Here is a 24,748-nt window from a genome sequence, read left to right as displayed (position 1 = left end):
GGTGTATAGAACGCACAGGAGGCTGCAGAGTATCTCACGCTTAGGTCATGTCTTGTATGTGTGCAGAGCATCACGCCCTCTCATTACCTCCATAGTATAGTCTGGCTGCAGAGCGTCTCACCTTGTTGGCGTGCCGTGGATTAAAGCCGCGTCCTGGCAGGTGGATCGGGATTATTGCGCTCCTGCTGGAACAAGATTTCATCCATCAGCCAAAAACAATGGCGGCTCCCAAACAATGAGGGCAGTGAGTGCAGGTCTGATCCTGCGGGGCGCGATGTGCGGATGACGTGCGCGCTGCGGGGGGGGGGGGGGGGGACCAAACGTCGGACCCCCCCCCCCCCTGTGTCTGACAGACTGCACCACAACGTCTCTGCTGGCTGTCAGTGAATGAACAACTAAAAGACTCATCCTGATCACATAGCTGAGGGTTTGTTACAATGTATCAGTGCAGGTAACATTCATCCCTCTGGAGTCTATTCTGTATAATCACAGAGGATTCTCTGCACTGATACATTGTAGCGAGTCCTTCAGCTGTGAGGAGGAGATGGTAAATTCGTCAGGTATTGGCGCACGTGCGGACGGGAAGTTGTCATTGTGTTACGCTTTTTTTTTTTTCATGTTGTGAGTGGAAGCCCATGCGCCTTATTTATGATAATTTTTGCGCATTTTAGTGTTTTTTCGAGTTTACGCTCACTGCGCAATTATTTGGTATTTTGTTTTTGTTTCTTTGTTTGTTGCTTAGTGCGTGCGGATAGATTTGTTGCATTTATCAAGTAGTCGTGGGATATTTGTTGCCGCGTGTCTTTTTCCGGCGTTGCACGTGCTTTTAACAATTTACGCTAATATGTTGCGTGCGCAGTTCCTTAAAGGGGTACTCCGCTCCCTAGACATCTTATCCCCTATCCAAAGGATGGGGGATAAGATGTCTGATCGCGGGGGTCCCCCGAGATCTCAGCTGCGGCACCTCAGACATCGGCCATGCGGGGTGGAGGCTCGTGACTTCGTGGCCACGCCCCCTCAATGCAAGTCTATGAGAGGGGGCGTGACTAGACTTGAATTTAGGAGCGTGGCTGTGACTTCACGAGCCTCCGGCGCTGCATACGACGCTCTAAACCAGTGTTTCCCAAACAGGGTGTCTCCAGCTGTTGCAAAACTACAACTCCCAGCATGCCCGGACAGCCTTCGGCTGTCCGAGCATGCTGGGAGTTGTAGTTTTGCAACAGCTGGAGGCACCTTGTTTGGGAAACACTGCTCTTAACGAACGCCGGGTGCAGCAGGGAGATCGCGGGGGTCCTGGTAGTCTGAGAGTCTTGTGGTGCGGACGGTCTCACTACCACTCCCATCATCTGTGTTATGACAGGACGGGGTCGTCCTCGGCTGCAGAGCGTTTCTCAGGTGCAGACACCCAGCGCTTTCCTTTCATAGCTGGAGGCGACATATTGGTGCGTCTTCCTCCCTCCTCCGCGTTTTCGTATAACATGTAATAGCACGGGGATCCGGCACGCCCTGATCTGCGTCTCGCACCCCGGAGCACAGACACGAGCAGCGGCGCAGGATCAGAAGGTGCAGACATCTTCAGAGCGAGGATCTTGTGAGATACCGGAGAGCTGTCATGTAACCGGAGACCCTGCCGAGGAGGAGGAGCCGCCATCGCCGGACATGAGGACTGCGCACAGCGTCTCTCCACATCCGCCATAATGCCTCAGGATGGACAGAAGAGGAGGAAGCCGAGGAGACCCGCCAGCCATCTCTCCAGGACAGTGCCGCCCGCGCAGCCGCTGGACAGGGTGGTGATGCTGTGTGAGGACATCGCCCCAGAAAATGGCTACACCTCCCCGGAGAACGGGAATGGCGCGATGGAGCGGGGCAGCACCTACCTGGGCTCCGTCTACTCCATCCGCTCTGAGCTACTGCTGAGAGAAATGTACGAGACCCCCGGGGAGGGAGGAGGGGGCAGGAACCGGGCGGCAGGTGTCATGTGCCTGAGTGTGCTCACCTGTCACTGCTACTACTTATAATGTATAAGGGGAGTGTAATAATGTATAAGGGGAGTGTAATAATGTATAAGGGGAGTGTAATAATGTATAAGGGGGGAGTGTAATAATGTATAGGGGGGAGTGTAATAATGTATAAGGGGAGTGTAATAATGTATAAGGGGGAGAGTGTAATAATGTATAGGGGGGAGTGTAATAATGTATAAGGGGAGTGTAATAATGTATAAGGGGGAGAGTGTAATAATGTATAGGGGGGAGTGTAATAATGTATAAGGGGAGTGTAATAATGTATAATGGGGGAGTGTAATAATGTATAAGGGGAGTGTAATAATGTATAAGGGGAGTGTAATAATGTATAAGGGGAGTGTAATAATGTACAGGGGGTGTAGTAGTGTATAATGTAGTAGTGTATAATGTATAGGGGGGGTGTAATAATGTATAGGGGGGAGTGTAATAATGTATGGGGGGGAGTGTAATAATGTATGGGGGGAGTGTTATAATGTACAGGGGAGTGTAATAATGTATAAGGGGGGAGTGTAATAATGTATGGGGGGGAGTGTAATAATGTATAGGGGGGAGTGTAATAATGTTAGGGGGTGTAATAATGTATAGGGGGTGTAATAATGTATAGGGGGGAGTGTAATAATGTATAGGGGGGGTGTAATAATGTATAGGGGGGAGTGTAATAATGTATGGGGGGGGAGAGTGTAATAATGTATAAGGAGAGTGTAATAATGTACAGGGGGGTGTAGTAGTGTATAATGTAGTGAGTGTAATAATGTATAGGGGGGAGTGTAGTAGTGTATAATGTATAGGGGGGTGTAATAATGTATGGGGGGGAGTGTAATAATGTATAGGGGGGAGTGTTATAATGTACAGGGGGGTGTAGTAGTGTATAATGTAGTGAGTGTAATAATGTATAGGGGGTGTAATAATGTATAGGGGGGGAGTGTAATAATGTACAGGGGGGTGTAGTAGTGTATAATGTAGTGAGTGTAATAATGTATAGGGGGGTGTAATAATGTATAGGGGGGAGAGTGTAATAATGTATAGGGGGGAGAGTGTAATAATGTATAGGGGGGGAGAGTGTAATAATGTATAGGGGGGGGAGAGTGTAATAATGTATAGGGGAGAGTGTTATAATGTATAAGGGGAGTGTAATAATGTATAGGGGGGGAGAGTGTAATAATGTATAGGGGGGAGTGTTATAATGTATAAGGGGAGTGTAATAATGTATAAGGGGGGAGTGTTATAATGTATAAGGGGAGTGTAATAATGTATAGGGGGGAGTGTAATAATGTATGGGGGGGAGTGTTATAATGTACAGGGGGGAGAGTGTAATCATGTATAGGGGGGAGAGTGTAATAATGTATAGGGGGGGAGAGTGTAATAATGTATAGGGGGGAGTGTAATAATGTATAGGGGGGAGTGTAATAATGTATGGGGGGGAGTGTTATAATGTACAGGGGGGGGAGAGTGTAATCATGTACAGGGGGGGAGAGTGTAATAATGTATAGGGGGAGTGTAATAATGTATAGGGGGGAGTGTAATAATGTATAGGGGGGAGAGTGTAATAATGTATAGGGGGGAGTGTAATAATGTATAGGGGGGAGTGTAATAATGTATAGGGGGGAGAGTGTAATAATGTATAAGGGGAGTGTTATAATGTATAAGGGGAGTGTTATAATGTATAAGGGGAGTGTAATAATGTATGGGGGGAGTGTAATAATGTATAGGGGGGGAGTGTAATAATGTATAGGGGGGAGTGTTATAATGTATAAGGGGAGTGTAATAATGTATGGGGGGAGTGTAATAATGTATGGGGGGAGTGTAATAATGTATGGGGGGAGTGTAATAATGTATAGGGGGGAGTGTAATAATGTATAGGGGGGGAGTGTAATAATGTATAGGGGGGGAGTGTAATAATGTATAGGGGGGAGTGTAATAATGTATAGGGGGGAGTGTAATAATGTATAGGGGGGAGTGTAATAATGTATGGGGGGAGTGTAATAATGTATAGGGGGGGGGAGTGTAATAATGTATAGGGGGGAGTGTTATAATGTATAAGGGGAGTGTAATAATGTATGGGGGGAGTGTAATAATGTATAGGGGGGAGAGTGTAATAATGTATAGGGGGGAGAGTGTAATAATGTATAGGGGGGAGAGTGTAATAATGTATAGGGGGGAGTGTAATAATGTATGGGGGGAGTGTAATAATGTATAGGGGGGGGAGTGTAATAATGTATAAGGGGAGTGTTATAATGTATAAGGGGAGTGTAATAATGTATAGGGGGGAGTGTAATAATGTATAGGGGGGGGAGTGTAATAATGTATAAGGGGAGTGTTATAATGTATAAGGGGAGTGTAATAATGTATAGGGGGGAGTGTAATAATGTATAGGGGGGAGTGTTATAATGTATAAGGGGAGTGTAATAATGTACAGGGGAGTGCAGTAGTGTATAATGTAGTGAGTGTAATAATGTATAGGGGGGAGTGTTATAATGTATAAGGGGAGTGTAATAATGTACAGGGGGGAGTGTAATAATGTATAGGGGGGAGTGTTATAATGTATAGGGGGGAGTGTAATAATGTACAGGGGGGAGTGTAATAATGTATAGGGGGGAGTGTTATAATGTATAGGGGGGAGTGTAATAATGTACAGGGGAGTGCAGTAGTGTATAATGTAGTGAGTGTAATGTGTTTGTATCGATGTTGTTCTGCAGGGTGGGGGTGTTATATAACAGAGGTGTGTGTGACGCCTGCAGAGATGATATGTCTGAGCAGAATTGTCTATATACTGTATTGCTCTAGATCCTCAGCTCCCGTACTGCTCTAGATCCTCAGCTCTGCTCTAGATCCTCAGATCCCATACTGCTCTAGATCCTCAGCTCCCGTACTGCTCTAGATCCTCAGCTCTGCTCTAGATCCTCAGATCCCATACTGCTCTAGATCCTCAGCTCCCGTACTGCTCTAGGTCCTCAGCTCCCGTACTGCTCTAGATCCTCAGCTCCCGTACTGCTCTAGATCCTCGGCTCCCGTACTGCTCTAGATCCTCGGCTCCCGTACTGCTCTAGATCCTCGGCTCCCGTACTGCTCTAGATCCTCGGCTCCCGTACTGCTCTAGATCCTCGGCTCCCGTACTGCTCTAGATCCTCGGCTCCCGTACTGCTCTAGATCCTCGGCTCCCGTACTGCTCTAGATCCTCGGCTCCCGTACTGCTCTAGATCCTCGGCTCCCGTACTGCGCTAGATCCTCGGCTCCCGTACTGCTCTAGATCCTCGGCTCCCGTACTGCTCTAGATCCTCGGCTCCCGTACTGCTCTAGATCCTCGGCTCCCGTACTGCTCTAGATCCTCGGCTCCCGTACTGCTCTAGATCCTCGGCTCCCGTACTGCTCTAGATCCTCAGCTCCCGTGCGGCTCTAGATCCTTTCTGTAGTACAGGACTCATATGTCTCTGATCTCTCCACAGACCGATGCTGATCGACATGAACAGGGTGTACCGCCAGACCAACATCGAGAACCTGGACCAGGCCTTTAATGTGGCGGAACGGGAGCTCGGGGTCACCAGACTGCTGGATCCAGAGGGTACGACCCCCAGGGAACAACTGAGCATGTGGAGTGTGATGTCACTACTGTAGTATATATTGTATATTCGCACAATAGTGATGTCACCTGCTGTATATAGTATATATTCACACATTAGTGATGTCACACCTGCTGTATATAGTATATATTCACACATTAGTGATGTCACACCTGCTGTATATATATTATATTCACACATTAGTGATTTCACACCTGCTGTATATATTATATTCACACATTAGTGATGTCACACCTGCTGTATATAGTATATTCACACATTAGTGATGTCACACCTGCTGTATATAGTCTATATTCACACATTAGTGATGTCACACCTGCTGTATATAGTATATTCACACATTAGTGATGTCACACCTGCTGTATATATATTATATTCACACATTAGTGATGTCACACCTGCTGTATATATATTATATTCGCACATTAATGATGTCACACCTGCTGTATATATTATATATTCACACCTTAGTGATTTCACACCTGCTGTATATAGTATATATTCACACATTAGTGATGTCACACCTGCTGTATATATATTATATTCGCACATTAGTGATGTCACACCTGCTGTATATAGTATATATTCGCACATTAGTGATGTCACACCTGCTGTATATAGTATATATTCACACATTAGTGATGTCACACCTGCTGTATATAGTATATTCACACATTAGTGATGTCACACCTGCTGTATATAGTATATATTCACACATTAGTGATGTCACACCTGCTGTATATATTGTATATTCACACATTAGTGATGTCACACCTGCTGTATATAGTATATTCACACATTAGTGATGTCACACCTGCTGTATATATATTATATTCACACATTAGTGATGTCACACCTGCTGTATATATATTATATTCACACATTAGTGATGTCACACCTGCTGTATATATTATATATTCGCACATTAGTGATGTCACACCTGCTGTATATATTATATATTCGCACATTAGTGATGTCACACCTGCTGTATATATATTATATTCACACATTAGTGATGTCACACCTGCTGTATATATTATATATTCGCACATTAGTGATGTCACACCTGCTGTATATAGTATATATTCACATATTAGTGATGTCACACCTGCTGTATATATTATATTCGCACATTAATGATGTCACACCTGCTGTATATATTATATTCACACATTAGTGATGTCACACCTGCTGTATATATTATATATTCGCACATTAGTGATGTCACACCTGCTGTATATAGTATATATTCACATATTAGTGATGTCACACCTGCTGTATATATTATATTCACACATTAGTGATGTCACACCTGCTGTATATATTATATTCACACATTAGTGATGTCACACCTGCTGTATATATTGTATATTCACACAATAGTGATGTCACCTGCTGTATATATTATATTCACACATTAGTGATGTCACACCTGCTGTATATATTGTATATTCACACAATAGTGATGTCACCTGCTGTATATATTATATATTCGCACATTAGTGATGTCACACCTGCTGTATATATTATATTCACACATTAGTGATGTCACACCTGCTGTATATATTAATATTCACACATTAGTGATGTCACACCTGCTGTATATAGTATATATTCACACATTAGTGATGTCACACCTGCTGTATATAGTATATATTCACACATTAGTGATTTCACACCTGCTGTATATATTATATTCGCACATTAGTGATGTCACACCTGCTGTATATAGTATATTCACACATTAGTGATGTCACACCTGCTGTATATATTATATTCGCACATTAGTGATGTCACACCTGCTGTATATATATTATATTCACACATTAGTGATGTCACACCTGCTGTATATAGTATATATTCACACATTAGTGATGTCACACCTGCTGTATATAGTATATATTCACACATTAGTGATGTCACACCTGCTGTATATAGTATATATTCGCACATTAGTGATGTCACACCTGCTGTATATATATTATATTCACACAGTGGTCACTTCTGGTAATAATTTAGTGTTTCCCCCGTAGATGTGGACGTGCCGCAGCCTGACGAGAAATCCATCATCACCTATGTGTCCTCCCTCTATGACGCCATGCCGCGAGTCCCTGATGTACAGGATGGAGTCAGAGCCAATGTGAGTACCTGGACGCCGGGTGCCAGACACCCCCCGATCTGGGCCTAATCTGGAGGATTCATGGGTTTTATTCTCCTGTAGGAACTGGAGCTGAGATGGCACGAGTACTACGAGCGGGTGACCATGCTGCTGCAGTGGATCAGACACTACACCGTCATCTTCGAGGAGAAGAGGTTCCCTGCCAGCTATGAAGAGATTGAGGTATGTAGCACTGCTGCTCCCTGCCATCCTAACAACACAGCGCAGTCAGCCTGGCAGTGATAGGGTTACTAGTATGGAGGTGCTGTGATTGGGTGAGGCAGGTGACATGCAGGGTATATGGCCGCTATTAGTTGGCAGTGAAGGGGTTACATGTGGGGATATGCTGGTCCTATACCTTGTATCTGGGTGAGGTGGGTGTAGGGTGTAGTTGGCAGTGAAGGGGTTACATGTGGGGATATGCTGGTCCTATACCTTGTATCTGGGTGAGGTGGGTGTAGGGTGTAGTTGGCAGTGAAGGGGTTACATGTGGGGATATGCTGGTCCTATATCTTGTATTTGGGTGAGGTGGGTGTAGGGTGTAGTTGGCAGTGAAGGGGTTACATGTGGGGATATGCTGGTCCTATATCTTGTATTTGGGTGAGGTGGGTGTAGGGTGTAGTTGGCAGTGAAGGGGTTACATGTGGGGATATGCTGGTCCTGTATCTTGTATTTGGGTGAGGTGGGTGTAGGGTGTAGTTGGCAGTGAAGGGGTTATATGTAGGGATATGCTGGTCCTATATCTTGTATTTGGGTGAGGTGGGTGTAGGGTGTAGTTGGCAGTGAAGGGGTTACATGTGGGGATATGCTGGTCCTATATCTTGTATTTGGGTGAGGTGGGTGTAGGGTGTAGTTGGCAGTGAAGGGGTTATATGTAGGGATATGCTGGTCCTATATCTTGTATCGGGGTGAGGTGGGTGTAGTTGGCAGTGAAGGGGTTACATGTGGGGATATGCTGGTCCTGTATCTTGTATTTGGGTGAGGTGGGTGTAGGGTGTAGTTGGCAGTGACGGGGTTATATGTAGGGATATGCTCGTCCTATATCTTGTATCTGGGTGAGGTGGGTGTAGTTGGCAGTGAAGGGGTTACATGTGGGGATATGCTGGTCCTATATCTTGTATTTGGGTGAGGTGGGTGTAGGGTGTAGTTGGCAGTGAAGGGGTTACATGTGGGGATATGCTGGTCCTATATCTTGTATTTGGGTGAGGTGGGTGTAGGGTGTAGTTGGCAGTGAAGGGGTTATATGTAGGGATATGCTGGTCCTATATCTTGTATCGGGGTGAGGTGGGTGTAGGGTGTAGTTGGCAGTGAAGGGGTTACATGTGGGGATATGCTGGTCCTGTATCTTGTATTTGGGTGAGGTGGGTGTAGGGTGTAGTTGGCAGTGAAGGGGTTACATGTAGGGATATGCTGGTCCTGTATCTTGTATTTGGGTGAGGTGGGTGTAGGGTGTAGTTGGCAGTGAAGGGGTTATATGTAGGGATATGCTGGTCCTATATCTTGTATCTGGGTGAGGTGGGTGTAGGGTGTAGTTGGCAGTGAAGGGGTTACATGTGGGGATATGCTGGTCCTATATCTTGCATCTGGGTGAGGTGGGTGTAGGGTGTAGTTGGCAGTGAAGGGGTTACATGTGGGGATATGCTGGTCCTGTATCTTGTATTTGGGTGAGGTGGGTGTAGGGTGTAGTTGGCAGTGAAGGGGTTATATGTAGGGATATGCTGGTCCTATATCTTGTATCTGGGTGAGGTGGGTGTAGGGTGTAGTTGGCAGTGAAGGGGTTACATGTGGGGATATGCTGGTCCTATATCTTGTATTGGGGTGAGGTGGGTGTAGGGTGTAGTTGGCAGTGAAGGGGTTATATGTAGGGATATGCTGGTCCTATATCTTGTATTGGGGTGAGGTGGGTGTAGTTGGCAGTGAAGGGGTTACATGTAGGGATATGCTGGTCCTGTATCTTGTATTTGGGTGAGGTGGGTGTAGGGTGTAGTTGGCAGTGAAGGGGTTACATGTAGGGATATGCTGGTCCTGTATCTTGTATTTGGGTGAGGTGGGTGTAGGGTGTAGTTGGCAGTGAAGGGGTTATATGTAGGGATATGCTGGTCCTGTATCTTGTATTTGGGTGAGGTGGGTGTAGGGTGTAGTTGGCAGTGAAGGGGTTATATGTAGGGATATGCTGGTCCTATATCTTGTATCGGGGTGAGGTGGGTGTAGTTGGCAGTGAAGGGGTTACATGTGGGGATATGCTGGTCCTATATCTTGTATTTGGGTGAGGTGGGTGTAGGGTGTAGTTGGCAGTGAAGGGGTTACATGTGGGGATATGCTGGTCCTATATCTTGTATCTGGGTGAGGTGGGTGTAGGGTGTAGTTGGCAGTGATGGGGTAACATGTAGGGATATGCTGGTCCTATATCTTGTATCTGGGTGAGGTGGGTGTAGGGTGTAGTTGGCAGTGAAGGGGTTATATGTAGGGATATGCTGGTCCTATATCTTGTATCGGGGTGAGGTGGGTGTAGTTGGCAGTGAAGGGGTTACATGTGGGGATATGCTGGTCCTATATCTTGTATCGGGGTGAGGTGGGTGTAGGGTGTAGTTGGCAGTGAAGGGGTTACATGTGGGGATATGCTAGTCCTATATCTTGTATCTGGGTGAGGTGGGTGTAGGGTGTAGTTGGCAGTGATGGGGTAACATGTAGGGATATGCTGGTCGTATATCTTGTATCTGGGTGTAGTTGGCAGTGAAGGGGTTACATGTAGGGATATGCTGGTCGTATATCTTGTATCTGGGTGAGGTGGGTGTAGGGTGTAGTTGGCAGTGATGGGTGTAGGGTGTGACAGGATGTGTGACTGATGAGATTTGGTTGTGGTCAGCCTCATTTCTCCGCATCCTGTGATCAAACGGGACCAACTTGTCATGAGATTGTTACGTCAGGTCCGTGTGACAAACCACTTCAGGGGACACAACATTTATGTATAAAGACATCTATAATCACAGTCTCATCTCTAATCACAGTCTCTATATTCTCCTCTATAATCACAGTCTCTATATTCCATCTATAATCACAGTCTCTATATTCCATCTATAATCACAGTCTCATCTCTAATCACAGTCTCTATATTCTCCTCTATAATCACAGTCTCTATATTCCATCTATAATCACAGTCTCATCTCTAATCACAGTCTCTATATTCTCCTCTATAATCACAGTCTCTATATTCCATCTATAATCACAGTCTCATCTCTAATCACAGTCTCTATATTCTCATCTATAATCACAGTCTCTATATTCCATCTATAATCACAGTCTCATCTCTAATCACAGTCTCTATATTCCATCTATAATCACAGTCTCTATATTCTCATCTATAATCACAGTCTGTATATTCTCATCTATAATCACAGTCTGTATATTCTCATCTATAATCACAGTCTCTATATTCTCATCTATAATCACAGTCTCTATATTCCATCTATAATCACAGTCTCTATATTCCATCTATAATCACAGACTCTATATTCCATCTATAATCACAGTCTCTATATTCCATCTATAATCACAGTCTCTATATTCCATCTATAATCACAGTCTCTATATTCTCATATATAATCACAGTCTCTATATTCTCATCTATAATCATAGTCTGTATTCCATCTATAATCAGTCTCTATATTCTCATCTATAATCACAGTCTCTATATTCTCATCTATAATCACAGTCTCTATATTCTCATCTATAATCACAGTCTCTATATTCTCATATATACTCACAGTCTCTATATTCTCATCTATAATCATAGTCTGTATTCCATCTATAATCAGTCTCTATATTCTCATCTATAATCACAGTCTCTATATTCTCATATATAATCACAGTCTCTATATTCTCATCTATAATCATAGTCTGTATTCCATCTGTAATCAGTCTCTATATTCTCATCTATAATCACAGTCTCTATATTCAATCTATAATCACAGTCTCTATATTCCATCTATAATCACAGTCTATATTCCATCTACTATCACAGTCTCTATATTCCATCTATAATCACAGTCTTTATATTCCATCTATAATCACAGTCTCTATATTCCATCTATAATCACAGTCTCTATATTCCATCTACTATCACAGTCTCTATATTCCATCTACTATCACAGTCTCTATATTCCATCTAGAATCACAGTCTTTATATTCTCATCTATAATCACAGTCTCTATATTCTCATCTAGAATCACAGTCTCTATATTCTCATCTAGAATCACAGTCTCTATATTCTCATCTAGAATCACAGTCTCTATATTCTCATCTAGAATCAGTCTCTATATTCCATCTATAATCATAGTCTGTATTCCATCTATAATCAGTCTCTATATTCTCATCTATAATCACAGTCTCTATATTCTCATATATAATCACAGTCTCTATATTCCATCTATAATCACAGTCTCTATATTCCATCTATAATCACAGTCTTTATATTCCATCTATAATCACAGTCTCTATATTCCATCTATAATCACAGACTCTATATTCCATCTATAATCACAGTCTCTATATTCCATCTACTATCACAGTCTCTATATTCCATCTACTATCACAGTCTCTATATTCCATCTAGAATCACAGTCTTTATATTCTCATCTATAATCACAGTCTCTATATTCTCATCTAGAATCACAGTCTCTATATTCTCATCTAGAATCACAGTCTCTATATTCTCATCTAGAATCACAGTCTCTATATTCTCATCTAGAATCAGTCTCTATATTCTCATCTATAATCAGTCTCTATATTCCATCTATAATCACAGTCTCTATATTCCATCTATAATCACAGTCTCTATATTCCATCTATAATCACAGTCTCTCTATTCCATCTATAATCAGTCTCTATATTCTCTTCTATAATCACAGTCTCTATATTCTCATCTATAATCACAGTCTCTATATTCCATCTATAATCACAGTCTCTATATTCCATCTACTATCACAGTCTCTATATTCCTTCTATAATCACAGTCTCTATATTCCATCTATAATCACAGTCTCTATATTCCATCTATAATCACAGTCTCTATATTCCATCTACAACCAGAGTCTATATTCTCATCTGTAATCACAGTCTCTATATTCCATCTATAATCACAGTCTCTCTATTCCATCTATAATCACAGTCTCTATATTCCATATATAATCACAGTCTCTATATTCCATCTAGAATCAGTCTTTATATTCTCATCTAGAATCACAGTCTCTATATTCTCATCTAGAATCACAGTCTCTATATTCTCATCTAGAATCACAGTCTCTATATTCTCATCTAAAATCACAGTCTCTATATTCCATCTATAATTACAGTCTCTATATTCTCATCTAGAATCACAGTCTCTATATTCTCATCTAGAATCAGTCTCTATATTCTCATCTAGAATCACAGTCTCTATATTCTCATCTAGAATCACAGTCTCTATATTCTCATCTAGAATCACAGTCTCTATATTCCATCTAGAATCACAGTCTCTATATTCTCATATATAATCACAGTCTCTATATTCTCATCTATAATCATAGTCTATATTCCATCTATAATCACAGTCTCTATATTCCATCTATAATCACAGTCTCTATATTCCATCTATAAACACAGTCTCTATATTCTCATATATAATCACAGTCTCTATATTCTCATATATAATCACAGTCTCTATATTCTCATCTAGAATCACAGTCTCTATATTCTCATCTAGAATCGCAGTCTCTATATTCCATCTATAATCAGTCTCTATATTCTCATCTATTATCACAGTCTCTATATTCTCATCTATTATCACAGTCTCTATATTCCATCTATAATCACAGTCTCTATATTCCATCTATAATCACAGTCTCTATATTCTCATCTATAATCACAGTCTCTATATTCTCATCTATAATCATAGTCTATATTCCATCTATTATCACAGTCTCTATATTCTCATCTATTATCACAGTCTCTATATTCCATCTATAATCACAGTCTCTATATTCCATCTATAATCAGTCTCTATATTCCATCTATAATCACAGTCTCTATATTCCATCTATAATCACAGTCTCTATATTCCATCTATAATCACAGTCTCTATATTCCATCTATAATCACAGTCTCTATATTCCATCTATAATCACAGTCTCTATATTCCATCTATAATCACAGTCTCTATATTCCATCTATAATCACAGTCTCTATATTCCATCTATAATCACAGTCTCTATATTCCATCTATAATCACAGTCTCTATATTCCATCTATAATCACAGTCTCTATATTCCATCTATAATCACAGTCTCTATATTCCATCTATAATCACAGTCTCTATTTGTAATCCCAGCCCCTATATATATGTCCCCCACCTCGATCAGTCCCTATATATATAGACCCCACCCCTATAGGTGACAGGTGGGCACCATGTGATGCTTTTATCGTGATTTTAACTCCTTCCTGTTGGTCCCAGATTTTGTGGCGCCAGTTCCTGAAATTTAAAGAAACAGATCTTCCCAACAAAGAGGCCGACAAGAACCAGTCCAAGCTGCAGTACCAGTCTCTGGAGGTGAGTGTAGTGCCCCCTGGTGTCCAGGACATTCACCGCAATCCCTGTGTCTGCCTCCGGGGGGCCCCCTAATCGCTGTCTTCTGCTCCCCCTATAGGGTGCTGTTAAGTCGGGGCAGCTGAAGGTGACCCCTGGATACCACCCCCTGGATGTGGAGAAAGAATGGGGGAAGCTGCACGTGTCCATCCTGGAGCGGGAGAAGTTATTACGTTTCGAACTAGACAGGTAAAGGGGGCGACAGAGACGTCTGACCGCGAGGGGCAGATCTCTGGGGTCTGTAGTTATATTGGGGCAGATCTGTGGGGTCTCTAGTTATATTGGGGCAGATCTCTGGGGTCTGAAGTTATATTGGGGCAGATCTCTGGGGTCTGAAGTTATATTGGGGCAGATCTCTGGGCTCTGTAGTTATATTGGGGCAGATCTCTGGGGTGTAGTTATATTGGGGCAGATCTCTGGTCTGTAGTTATATTGGGGCAGATCTCTGGTCTGTAGTTATATTGGGGCAGATCTCTGGTCTGTAGTTATATTGGGGCAGATCTCTGGTCTGTAGTTATATTGGGGCAGATCTCTGGTCTGTAGTTATATTAGGGCAGATCTCTGGTCTGTAGTTATATTGGGGCAGATCTCTGGGGTCTGTAGTTATATTGGGGCAGATCTCTGGGGTCTGTAGTTATATTGGGGCAGATCTCTGGGGTCTGTAGTTATATTGGGGCAGATCTCTGGGGTCTGTAGTTATATTGGGGCAGATCTCTGGGGTCTGTAGTTATATTGGGGCAGATCTCTGGGGTCTGTAGTTATATTGGGACAGATCTCTGGTCTGTAGTTATATTGGGGCAGATCTCTGGTCTGTAGTTATATTGGGGCAGATCTCTGGGGTCTGTAGTTATATTGGGGCAGATCTCTGGTCTGTAGTTATATTGGGGCAGATCTCTGGGGTCTGTAGTTATATTGGGGCAGATCTCTGGGGTCTGTAGTTATATTGGGGCAGATCTCTGGTCTGTAGTTATATTGGGGCAGATCTCTGGGGTCTGTAGTTATATTGGGGCAGATCTCTGGTCTGTAGTTATATTGGGGTAGATCTCTGGTCTGTAGTTATATTGGGGTAGATCTCTGGTCTGTAGTTATATTGGGGCAGATCTCTGGGGTCTGTAGTTATATTGGGGCAGATCTCTGGGGTCTGTAGTTATATTGGGGCAGATCTCTGGGGTCTGTAGTTATATTGGGGCAGATCTCTGGGGTCTGTAGTTATATTGGGGCAGATCTCTGGGGTCTGTAGTTATATTGGGGCAGATCTCTGGGGTCTGTAGTTATATTGGGGCAGATCTCTGGGCTCTGTAGTCCTCCTGCGGCAGATCTCTGGGCTCTGTAGTTATATTGGGGCAGATCTGTGGGGTCTGTAGTTATATTGGGGCAGATCTCTGGGGTCTGTAGTTATATTGGAGCAGATCTCTGGGGTCTGTATTTATATTGGGGCAGATCTCTGGTCTGTAGTTATATTGGGGCAGATCTCTGGTCTGTAGTTATATTGGGGCAGATCTCTGGTCTGTAGTTATATTGGGGCAGATCTCTGGTCTGTAGTTATATTGGGGCAGATCTCTGGGGTCTGTAGTTATATTGGGGCAGATCTCTGGGCTCTGTAGTTATATTGGGGCAGATCTCTGGTCTGTAGTTATATTGGGGCAGATCTCTGGTCTGTAGTTATATTGGGGCAGATCTCTTCTCTGTAGTTATATTGGGGCAGATCTCTGGTCTGTAGTTATATTGGGGCAGATCTCTGGTCTGTAGTTATATTGGGGCAGATCTCTGGGGTCTGTAGTTATATTGGGGCAGATCTCTGGGGTCTGTAGTTATATTGGGGCAGATCTCTGGGGTCTGTAGTTATATTGGGGCAGATCTCTGGTCTGTAGTTATATTGGGGCAGATCACTGGTCTGTAGTTATATTGGGGCAGATCTCTGGGGTCTGTAGTTATATTGGGGCAGATCTCTGGTCTGTAGTTATATTGGGGCAGATCTCTGGTCTGTAGTTATATTGGGGCAGATCTCTGGGGTCTGTAGTTATATTGGGGCAGATCTCTGGGCTCTGTAGTTATATTGGGGCAGATCTCTGGTCTGTAGTTATATTGGGGCAGATCTCTGGGGTCTGTAGTTATATTGGGGCAGATCTCTGGTCTGTAGTTATATTGGGGCAGATCACTGGTCTGTAGTTATATTGGGGCAGATCTCTGGGGTCTGTAGTTATATTGGGGCAGATCTCTGGTCTGTAGTTATATTGGGGCAGATCTCTGGGGTCTGTAGTTATATTGGGGCAGATCTCTGGTCTGTAGTTATATTGGGGCAGATCTCTGGTCTGTAGTTATATTGGGGCAGATCTCTGGTCTGTAGTTATATTGGGGCAGATCTCTGGGGTCTGTAGTTATATTGGGGCAGATCTCTGGTCTGTAGTTATATTGGGGCAGATCTCTTGTCTGTAGTTATATTGGGGCAGATCTCTGGTCTGTAGTTATATTGGGGCAGATCTCTGGGGTCTGTATTTATATTGGGGCAGATCTCTGGTCTGTAGTTATATTGGGGCAGATCTCTGGGGTCTGTAGTTATATTGGGGCAGATCTCTGGGCTCTGTAGTTATATTGGGGCAGATCTCTGGGGTCTGTAGTTATATTGGGGCAGATCTCTGGTCTGTAGTTATATTGGGGCAGATCACTGGTCTGTAGTTATATTGGGGCAGATCTCTGGGGTCTGTAGTTATATTGGGGCAGATCTCTGGTCTGTAGTTATATTGGGGCAGATCTCTGGGGTCTGTAGTTATATTGGGGCAGATCTCTGGGGTCTGTAGTTATATTGGGGCAGATCTCTGGGGTCTGTAGTTATATTGGGGCAGATCTCTGGGGTCTGTAGTTATATTGGGGCAGATCTCTGGGGTCTGTAGTTATATTGGGGCAGATCTCTGGGGTCTGTAGTTATATTGGGGCAGATCTCTGGTCTGTAGTTATATTGGGGCAGATCTCTGTGGTCTGTAGTTATATTGGGGCAGATCTCTGGTCTGTAGTTATATTGGGGCAGATCTCTGGTCTGTAGTTATATTGGGGCAGATCTCTGGTCTGTAGTTATATTGGGGCAGATCTCTGGTCTGTAGTTATATTGGGGCAGATCTCTGGGGTCTGTAGTTATATTGGGGCAGATCTCTGGTCTGTAGTTATATTGGGGCAGATCTCTGGTCTGTAGTTATATTGGAGCAGATCTCTGGTCTGTAGTTATATTGGGGCAGATCTCTGGGGTCTGTAGTTATATTGGGGCAGATCTCTGGGGTCTGTAGTTATATTGGGGCAGATCTCTGGTCTGTAGTTATATTGGGGCAGATCTCTGGTCTGTAGTTATATTGGGGCAGATCACTGGGCTCTGTAGTTATATTGGGGCAGATCTCTGGGGTCTGTAGTTATATTGGGGCAGATCTCTGGGGTCTGTAGTTATATTGGGGCAGATCTCTGGTCTGTAGTTATATTGGAGCAGATCTCTGGTCTGTAGTTATATTGGGGCAGATCTCTGGGGTCTGTAGTTATATTGGGGCAGATCTCTGGTCTGTAGTTATATTGGGGCAGATCTCTGGGGTCTGTAGTTATATTGGGGCAGATCTCTGGGGTCTGTAGTTATATTGGGGCAGATCTCTGGTCTGTAGTTATATTGGGGCAGATCTCTGGTCTGTAGTTATATTGGGGCAGATCTCTGGTCTGTAGTTATATTGGGGCAGATCTCTGGGGTCTGTAGTTATATTGGGGCAGATCTCTGGGGTCTGTAGTTATATTGGGGCAGATCTCTGGTCTGTAGTTATATTGGGGCAGATCTCTGGGGTCTGTAGTTATATTGGGGCAGATCTCTGGGGTCTGTAGTTATATTGGGGCAGATCTCTGGTCTGTAGTTATATTGGGGCAGATCTCTGGTCTGTAGTTATATTGGGGCAGATCTCTGGTCTGTAGTTATATTGGGGCAGATCTCTGGGCTCTGTAGTTATATTGGGGCAGATCTCTTGTCTGTAGTTATATTGGGGCAGATCTCTGGGGTCTGTAGTTATATTGGGGCAGATCTCTGGTCTGTAGTTATATTGGGGCAGATCTCTTGTCTGTAGTTATATTGGGGCAGATCTCTGGGGTCTGTAGTTATATTGGGGCAGATCTCTGGTCTGTAGTTATATTGGGGCAGATCTCTGGTCTGTAGTTATATTGGGGCAGATCTCTGGGGTCTGTAGTTATATTAGGGCAGATCTCTGGGGTCTGTAGTTATATTGAGGCAGATCTCTGGGGTCTGTAGTTATATTGGGGCAGATCTCTGGTCTGTAGTTATATTGGGGTAGATCTCTGGGCTCTGTAGTTATATTGGGGCAGATCTCTGGTCTGTAGTTATATTGGGGCAGATCTCTGGTCTGTAGTTATATTGGGGCAGATCTCTGGGGTCTGTATTTATATTGGGGCAGATCTCTGGTCTGTAGTTATATTGGGGCAGATCTCTGGTCTGTAGTTATATTGGGGCAGATCTCTGGGGTCTGTAGTTATATTGGGGCAGATCTCTGGTCTGTAGTTATATTGGGGCAGATCTCTGGGGTCTGTAGTTATATTGGGGCAGATCTCTGGTCTGTAGTTATATTGGGGCAGATCTCTGGTCTGTAGTTATATTGGGGCAAATCTCTGGTCTGTAGTTATATTGGGGTAGATCTCTGGGGTCTGTAGTTATATTGGGGCAGATCTCTGGGGTCTGTAGTTATATTGGGGCAGATCTCTGGGGTCTGTAGTTATATTGGGGCAGATCTCTGGTCTGTAGTTATATTGGGGCAGATCTCTGGGGTCTGTATTTATATTGGGGCAGATCTCTGGGTTCTGTAGTTATATTGGGGCAGATCTCTGGTCTGTAGTTATATTGGGGCAGATCTCTGGGGTCTGTAGTTATATTGGGGCAGATCTCTGTGGTCTGTAGTTATATTGGGGCAGATCTCTGGGGTCTGTAGTTATATTGGGGCAGATCTCTGGGGTCTGTAGTTATATTGGGGCAGATCTCTGGGGTCTGTAGTTATATTGGGGCAGATCTCTGTGGTCTGTAGTTATATTGGGGCAGATCTCTGGGGTCTGTAGTTATATTGGGGCAGATCTCTGGGGTCTGTAGTTATAGTGGGGCAGATCTCTGGGGTCTGTAGTTATATTGGGGCAGATCTCTGGGGTCTGTAGTTATATTGGGGCAGATCTCTGGGGTCTGTAGTTATATTGGGGCAGATCTCTGGTCTGTAGTTATATTGGGGCAGATCTCTGGTCTGTAGTTATATTGGGGCAGATCTCTGGGGTCTGTAGTTATATTGGGGCAGATCTCTGGGGTCTGTAGTTATATTGGGGCAGATCTCTGGGGTCTGTAGTTATATTGGGGCAGATCTCTGGGGTCTGTAGTTATATTGGGGCAGATCTCTGGTCTGTAGTTATATTGGGGCAGATCTCTGGTCTGTAGTTATATTGGGGCAGATCTCTGGGGTCTGTATTTATATTGGGGCAGATCTCTGGTCTGTAGTTATATTGGGGCAGATCTCTGGTCTGTAGTTATATTGGGGCAGATCTCTGGTCTGTAGTTATATTGGGGCAGATCTCTGGTCTGTAGTTATATTGGGGCAGATCTCTGGTCTGTAGTTATATTGGGGCAGATCTCTGGGGTCTGTAGTTATATTGGGGCAGATCTCTGGTCTGTAGTTATATTGGGGCAGATCTCTGGTCTGTAGTTATATTGGGGCAGATCTCTGGGGTCTGTAGTTATATTGGGGCAGATCTCTGGTCTGTAGTTATATTGGGGCAGATCTCTGGTCTGTAGTTATATTGGGGCAGATCTCTGGTCTGTAGTTATATTGGGGCAGATCTCTGGTCTGTAGTTATATTGGGGCAGATCTCTGGTCTGTAGTTATATTGGGGCAGATCTCTGGGGTCTGTAGTTATATTGGGGCAGATCTTTGGGGTCTGTAGTTATATTGGGGCAGATCTCTGGGGTCTGTAGTTATATTGGGGCAGATCTCTGGTCTGTAGTTATATTGGGGCAGATCTCTGGGGTCTGTAGTTATATTGGGGCAGATCTCTGGGGTCTGTAGTTATATTGGGGCAGATCTCTGGTCTGTAGTTATATTGGGGCAGATCTCTGGTCTGTAGTTATATTGGGGCAGATCTCTGGTCTGTAGTTATATTGGGGCAGATCTCTGGGGTCTGTAGTTATATTGGGGCAGATCTCTGGGGTCTGTAGTTATATTGGGGCAGATCTCTGGGGTCTGTAGTTATATTGGGGCAGATCTCTGGTCTGTAGTTATATTGGGGCAGATCTCTGGTCTGTAGTTATATTGGGGCAGATCTCTGGTCTGTAGTTATATTGGGGCAGATCTCTGGGGTCTGTAGTTATATTGGGGCAGATCTCTGGGGTCTGTAGTCCTCCTGGGGCAGATCTCTGGGCTCTGTAGTCCCCCGGGGCAGTTTCCCCGGTGTAGCTGAGTTGTGTTGGTTTTGCGGTGATCTCTTTGTGTAGTTACCGGGTGTTTGTCTTGGTTACCGGAGGATTTGAGTTATTTCTACATTATTTCCTCTGAGTCATTTCTCCGTCCGCGTAACTGAAAGCGAGAAAACTCGTCATGTGAATGTGCCGCTCCATGTCAGTGAATAGCAGTGCCCCGCTCCATGTCAGTGAATAGCAGTGCCCCGCTCCATGTCAGTGAATAGCAGTGCCCCGCTCCGTGTCAGTGAATAGCAGTGCCCCGCTCCATGTCAGTGAATAGCAGTGCCCCGCTCCATGTCAGTGAATAGCAGTGCCCCGCTCCGTGTCAGTGAATAGCAGTGCCCCGCTCCGTGTCAGTGAATAGCAGTGCCCCGCTCCGTGTCAGTGAATAGCAGTGCCCCGCTCCGTGTCAGTGAATAGCCGTGCCCCGCTCCGTGTCAGTGAATAGCAGTGCCCCGCTCCGTGTCAGTGAATAGCAGTGCCCCGCTCCGTGTCGGTGAATAGCAGTGCCCCGCTCCGTGTCAGTGAATAGCAGTGCCCCGCTCCGTGTCAGTGAATAGCAGTGCCCCGCTCCGTGTCAGTGAATAGCAGTGCCCCGCTCCGTGTCAGTGAATAGCAGTGCCCCGCTCCGTGTCAGTGAATAGCCGTGCCCCGCTCCGTGTCGGTGAATAGCCGTGCCCCGCTCCGTGTCAGTGAATAGCAGTGCCCCGCTCCGTGTCAGTGAATAGCAGTGCCCCGCTCCATGTCAGTGAATAGCAGTGCCCCGCTCCGTGTCAGTGAATAGCAGTGCCCCGCTCCGTGTCAGTGAATAGCCGTGCCCCGCTCCATGTCAGTGAATAGCCGTGCCCCGCTCCGTGTCAGTGAATAGCAGTGCCCCGCTCCATGTCAGTGAATAGCAGTGCCCCGCTCCATGTCAGTGAATAGCAGTGCCCCGCTCCATGTCAGTGAATAGCAGTGCCCCGCTCCATGTCAGTGAATAGCAGTGCCCCGCTCCATGTCAGTGAATAGCAGTGCCCCGCTCCGTGTCAGTGAATAGCCGTGCTCCGCTCCGTGTCATTGAATAGCCGTGCCCCGCTCCATGTCAGTGAATAGCCGTGCCCCGCTCCATGTCATTGAATAGCAGTGCTCCGCTCCATGTCAGTGAATAGCAGTGCTCCGCTCCGTGTCAGTGAATAGCAGTGCCCCGCTCCATGTCATTGAATAGCCGTGCCCCGCTCCGTGTCAGTGAATAGCAGTGCCCCGCTCCATGTCAGTGAATAGCAGTGCCTCGCTCCGTGTCAGTGAATAGCAGTGCTCCGCTCCATGTCAGTGAATAGCAGTGCCCCCCTCCGTGTCAGTGAATAGCAGTGCCCCGCTCCGTGTCGGTGAATAGCCGTGCCCCGCTCCTTGTCGGTGAATAGCAGTGCCCCGCTCCGTGTCGGTGAATAGCAGTGCCCCGCTCCGTGTCAGTGAATAGCCGTGCCCCGCTCCGTGTCGGTGAATAGCCGTGCCCCGCTCCGTGTCGGTGAATAGCAGTGCCCCGCTCCGTGTCAGTGAATAGCAGTGCCCCGCTCCGTGTCAGTGAAGAGCAGTGCCCCGCTCCGTGTCAGTGAATAGCAGTGCCCCGCTCCATGTCAGTGAATAGCCGTGCCCCGCTCCATGTCGGTGAATAGCAGTGCCCCGCTCCGTGTCAGTGAATAGCAGTGCCCCCCTCCGTGTCAGTGAATAGCAGTGCCCCGCTCCGTGTCGGTGAATAGCAGTGCCCCGCTCCGTGTCAGTGAATAGCTGCTTCAGGTGCAGGATCTGTCTGGTCAGTGGTCGTTGCAGACTATCTCGCCCCAGGCTCAGGGCGGTGACTTTAGTCGTACAGGCGGTCGGGTGAGTCACGCTTTCAGTAATTAGATCCAGCGGGGCTGGCGGAGGAGGGGGAGGAGGGTCCCGCGCTCGCTGGCTCAGTCCTCTGAACATCGGAGTCTACACAATGTGCTGCCCGAGTCAGAGGAAGCGTCAGAGCGATGGCTGCAGGGACCACAGGATAGGTGAGAAGTTCTGCACAGGGGGAGGGGCCTGCAGAGCGTTGTGACAGTCGCGGCTGCAGCTGTTGTGGCACTCAGTCAGCTCTGCTGTGCGGCGGATGCCACGGAGCGCTGGCTGGGAAATCATTGTTTACTGTTCCTCTTATTTGTTGAGGATTTTACTGTAGGAAATAAAAAGGGTGAAGCTGAAACTAGAGGAGCGTTCACTGCCGAAAGATTGTCAGCTCTTCTGCCCTAGGGCCTGCTCTGTACCCCCGGACGCCCAGTATCAGCGGGCACCCCCGGACTCCTAGTATCAGCGGGCACCCCCGGACTCCTAGTATCAGTGGGCACCCCTGGACTCCTAGTATCAGCGGGCACCCCCGGACTCCTAGTATCAGCGGGCACCCCTGGACTCCTAGTATCAGCGGGCACCCCCGGACTCCTAGTATCAGCGGGCACCCCCGGACTCCTAGTATCAGCGGGCACCCCCGGACTCCTAGTATCAGCGGGCACCCCCGGACTCCTAGTATCAGCGGGCACCCCTGGACTCCTAGTATCAGCGGGCACCCCCGGACTCCTAGTATCAGCGGGCACCCCCGGACTCCTAGTATCAGCGGGCACCCCCGGACTCCTAGTATCAGCGGGCACCCCCGGACTCCTAGTATCAGCGGGCACCCCCGGACTCCTAGTATCAGCGGGCACCCCCGGACTCCTAGTATCAGTGGGCACCCCTGGACTCCTAGTATCAGCGGGCACCCCCGGACTCCTAGTATCAGCGGGCACCCCTGGACTCCTAGTATCAGCGGGCACCCCCGGACTCCTAGTATCAGCGGGCACCCCCGGACTCCTAGTATCAGCGGGCACCCCCGGACTCCTAGTATCAGCGGGCACCCCCGGACTCCTAGTATCAGCGGGCACCCCTGGACTCCTAGTATCAGCGGGCACCCCCGGACTCCTAGTATCAGCGGGCACCCCCGGACTCCTAGTATCAGCGGGCACCCCCGGACTCCTAGTATCAGCGGGCACCCCCGGACTCCTAGTATCAGCGGGCACCCCCGGACTCCTAGTATCAGCGGGCACCCCCTGACTCCTAGTATCAGCGGGCACCCCCCGGACTCCTAGTATCAGCGGGCACCCCCCGGACTCCTAGTATCAGCGGGCACCCCCCGGACTCCTAGTATCAGCGGGCACCCCCCGGACTCCTAGTATCAGCGGGCACCCCCGGACTCCTAGTATCAGCGGGCACCCCCGGACTCCTAGTATCAGCGGGCACCCCCGGACTCCTAGTATCAGCGGGCACCCCCGGACTCCTAGTATCAGCGGGCACCCCCGGACTTCTAGTATCAGCGGGCACCCCCGGACTCCTAGTATCAGCGGGCACCCCCCGGACTCCTAGTATCAGCGGGCACCCCCGGACTCCTAGTATCAGCGGGCACCCCCGGACTCCTAGTATCAGCGGGCACCCCCGGACTCCTAGTATCAGCGGGCACCCCCGGACTCCTAGTATCAGCGGGCACCCCCGGACTCCTAGTATCAGCGGGCAGAATCTATATCTCTAGTGGGTGTACTCCACTTCACCAAGGAATATGCTGTCTCTATGGGGACGTGCTATGTACTCACCATCTTTTTAGGGTGTATACCTCTAGTGCGGCCATGTCTTAGGGGTAACCTTGCTGTATTGGATATTCTATCACGTCACTACCTTCACCTGTATACAGTTTATACATATATCAGTGTATATACATATATCATTGTATACAGTTTATACATATATCAGTGTATACAGTACGTATATATCGGTGTATACAGTATATACATATATCAGTGTATACACTACGTATATATCGGTGTATACAGTATATGCATATATCAGTGTATACAGTACGTATATATCGGTGTATACAGTATATAC

At 46.2% G+C, this 24,748-nt stretch overlaps 1 protein-coding gene across 7 annotated transcripts in view; it reads left to right on the top strand.

Moving 5' to 3' along the window:
- The window catches only part of PLEC (plectin), a gene marked incomplete at its 5' end in the record, with an annotated part of 200,263 nt that overhangs the window by 126,918 nt on the left and 48,597 nt on the right, over positions 1-24,748 (top strand). For all 7 annotated transcript variants that reach the window (XM_056552862.1, XM_056552860.1, XM_056552858.1 and 4 more), the window contains 5 exon segments: positions 5,465-5,580; positions 7,633-7,739; positions 7,821-7,940; positions 14,245-14,340; positions 14,438-14,565. In XM_056552862.1, coding sequence (XP_056408837.1) covers positions 5,465-5,580; positions 7,633-7,739; positions 7,821-7,940; positions 14,245-14,340; positions 14,438-14,565 — 567 coding nt within the window.

The sequence above is a fragment of the Hyla sarda genome, unplaced genomic scaffold, assembly GCF_029499605.1.
Source record: "Hyla sarda isolate aHylSar1 unplaced genomic scaffold, aHylSar1.hap1 scaffold_201, whole genome shotgun sequence".
Lineage (NCBI taxonomy): Eukaryota > Metazoa > Chordata > Amphibia > Anura > Hylidae > Hyla > Hyla sarda.
This window is presented reverse-complemented; position numbering and strand designations above follow the sequence as displayed.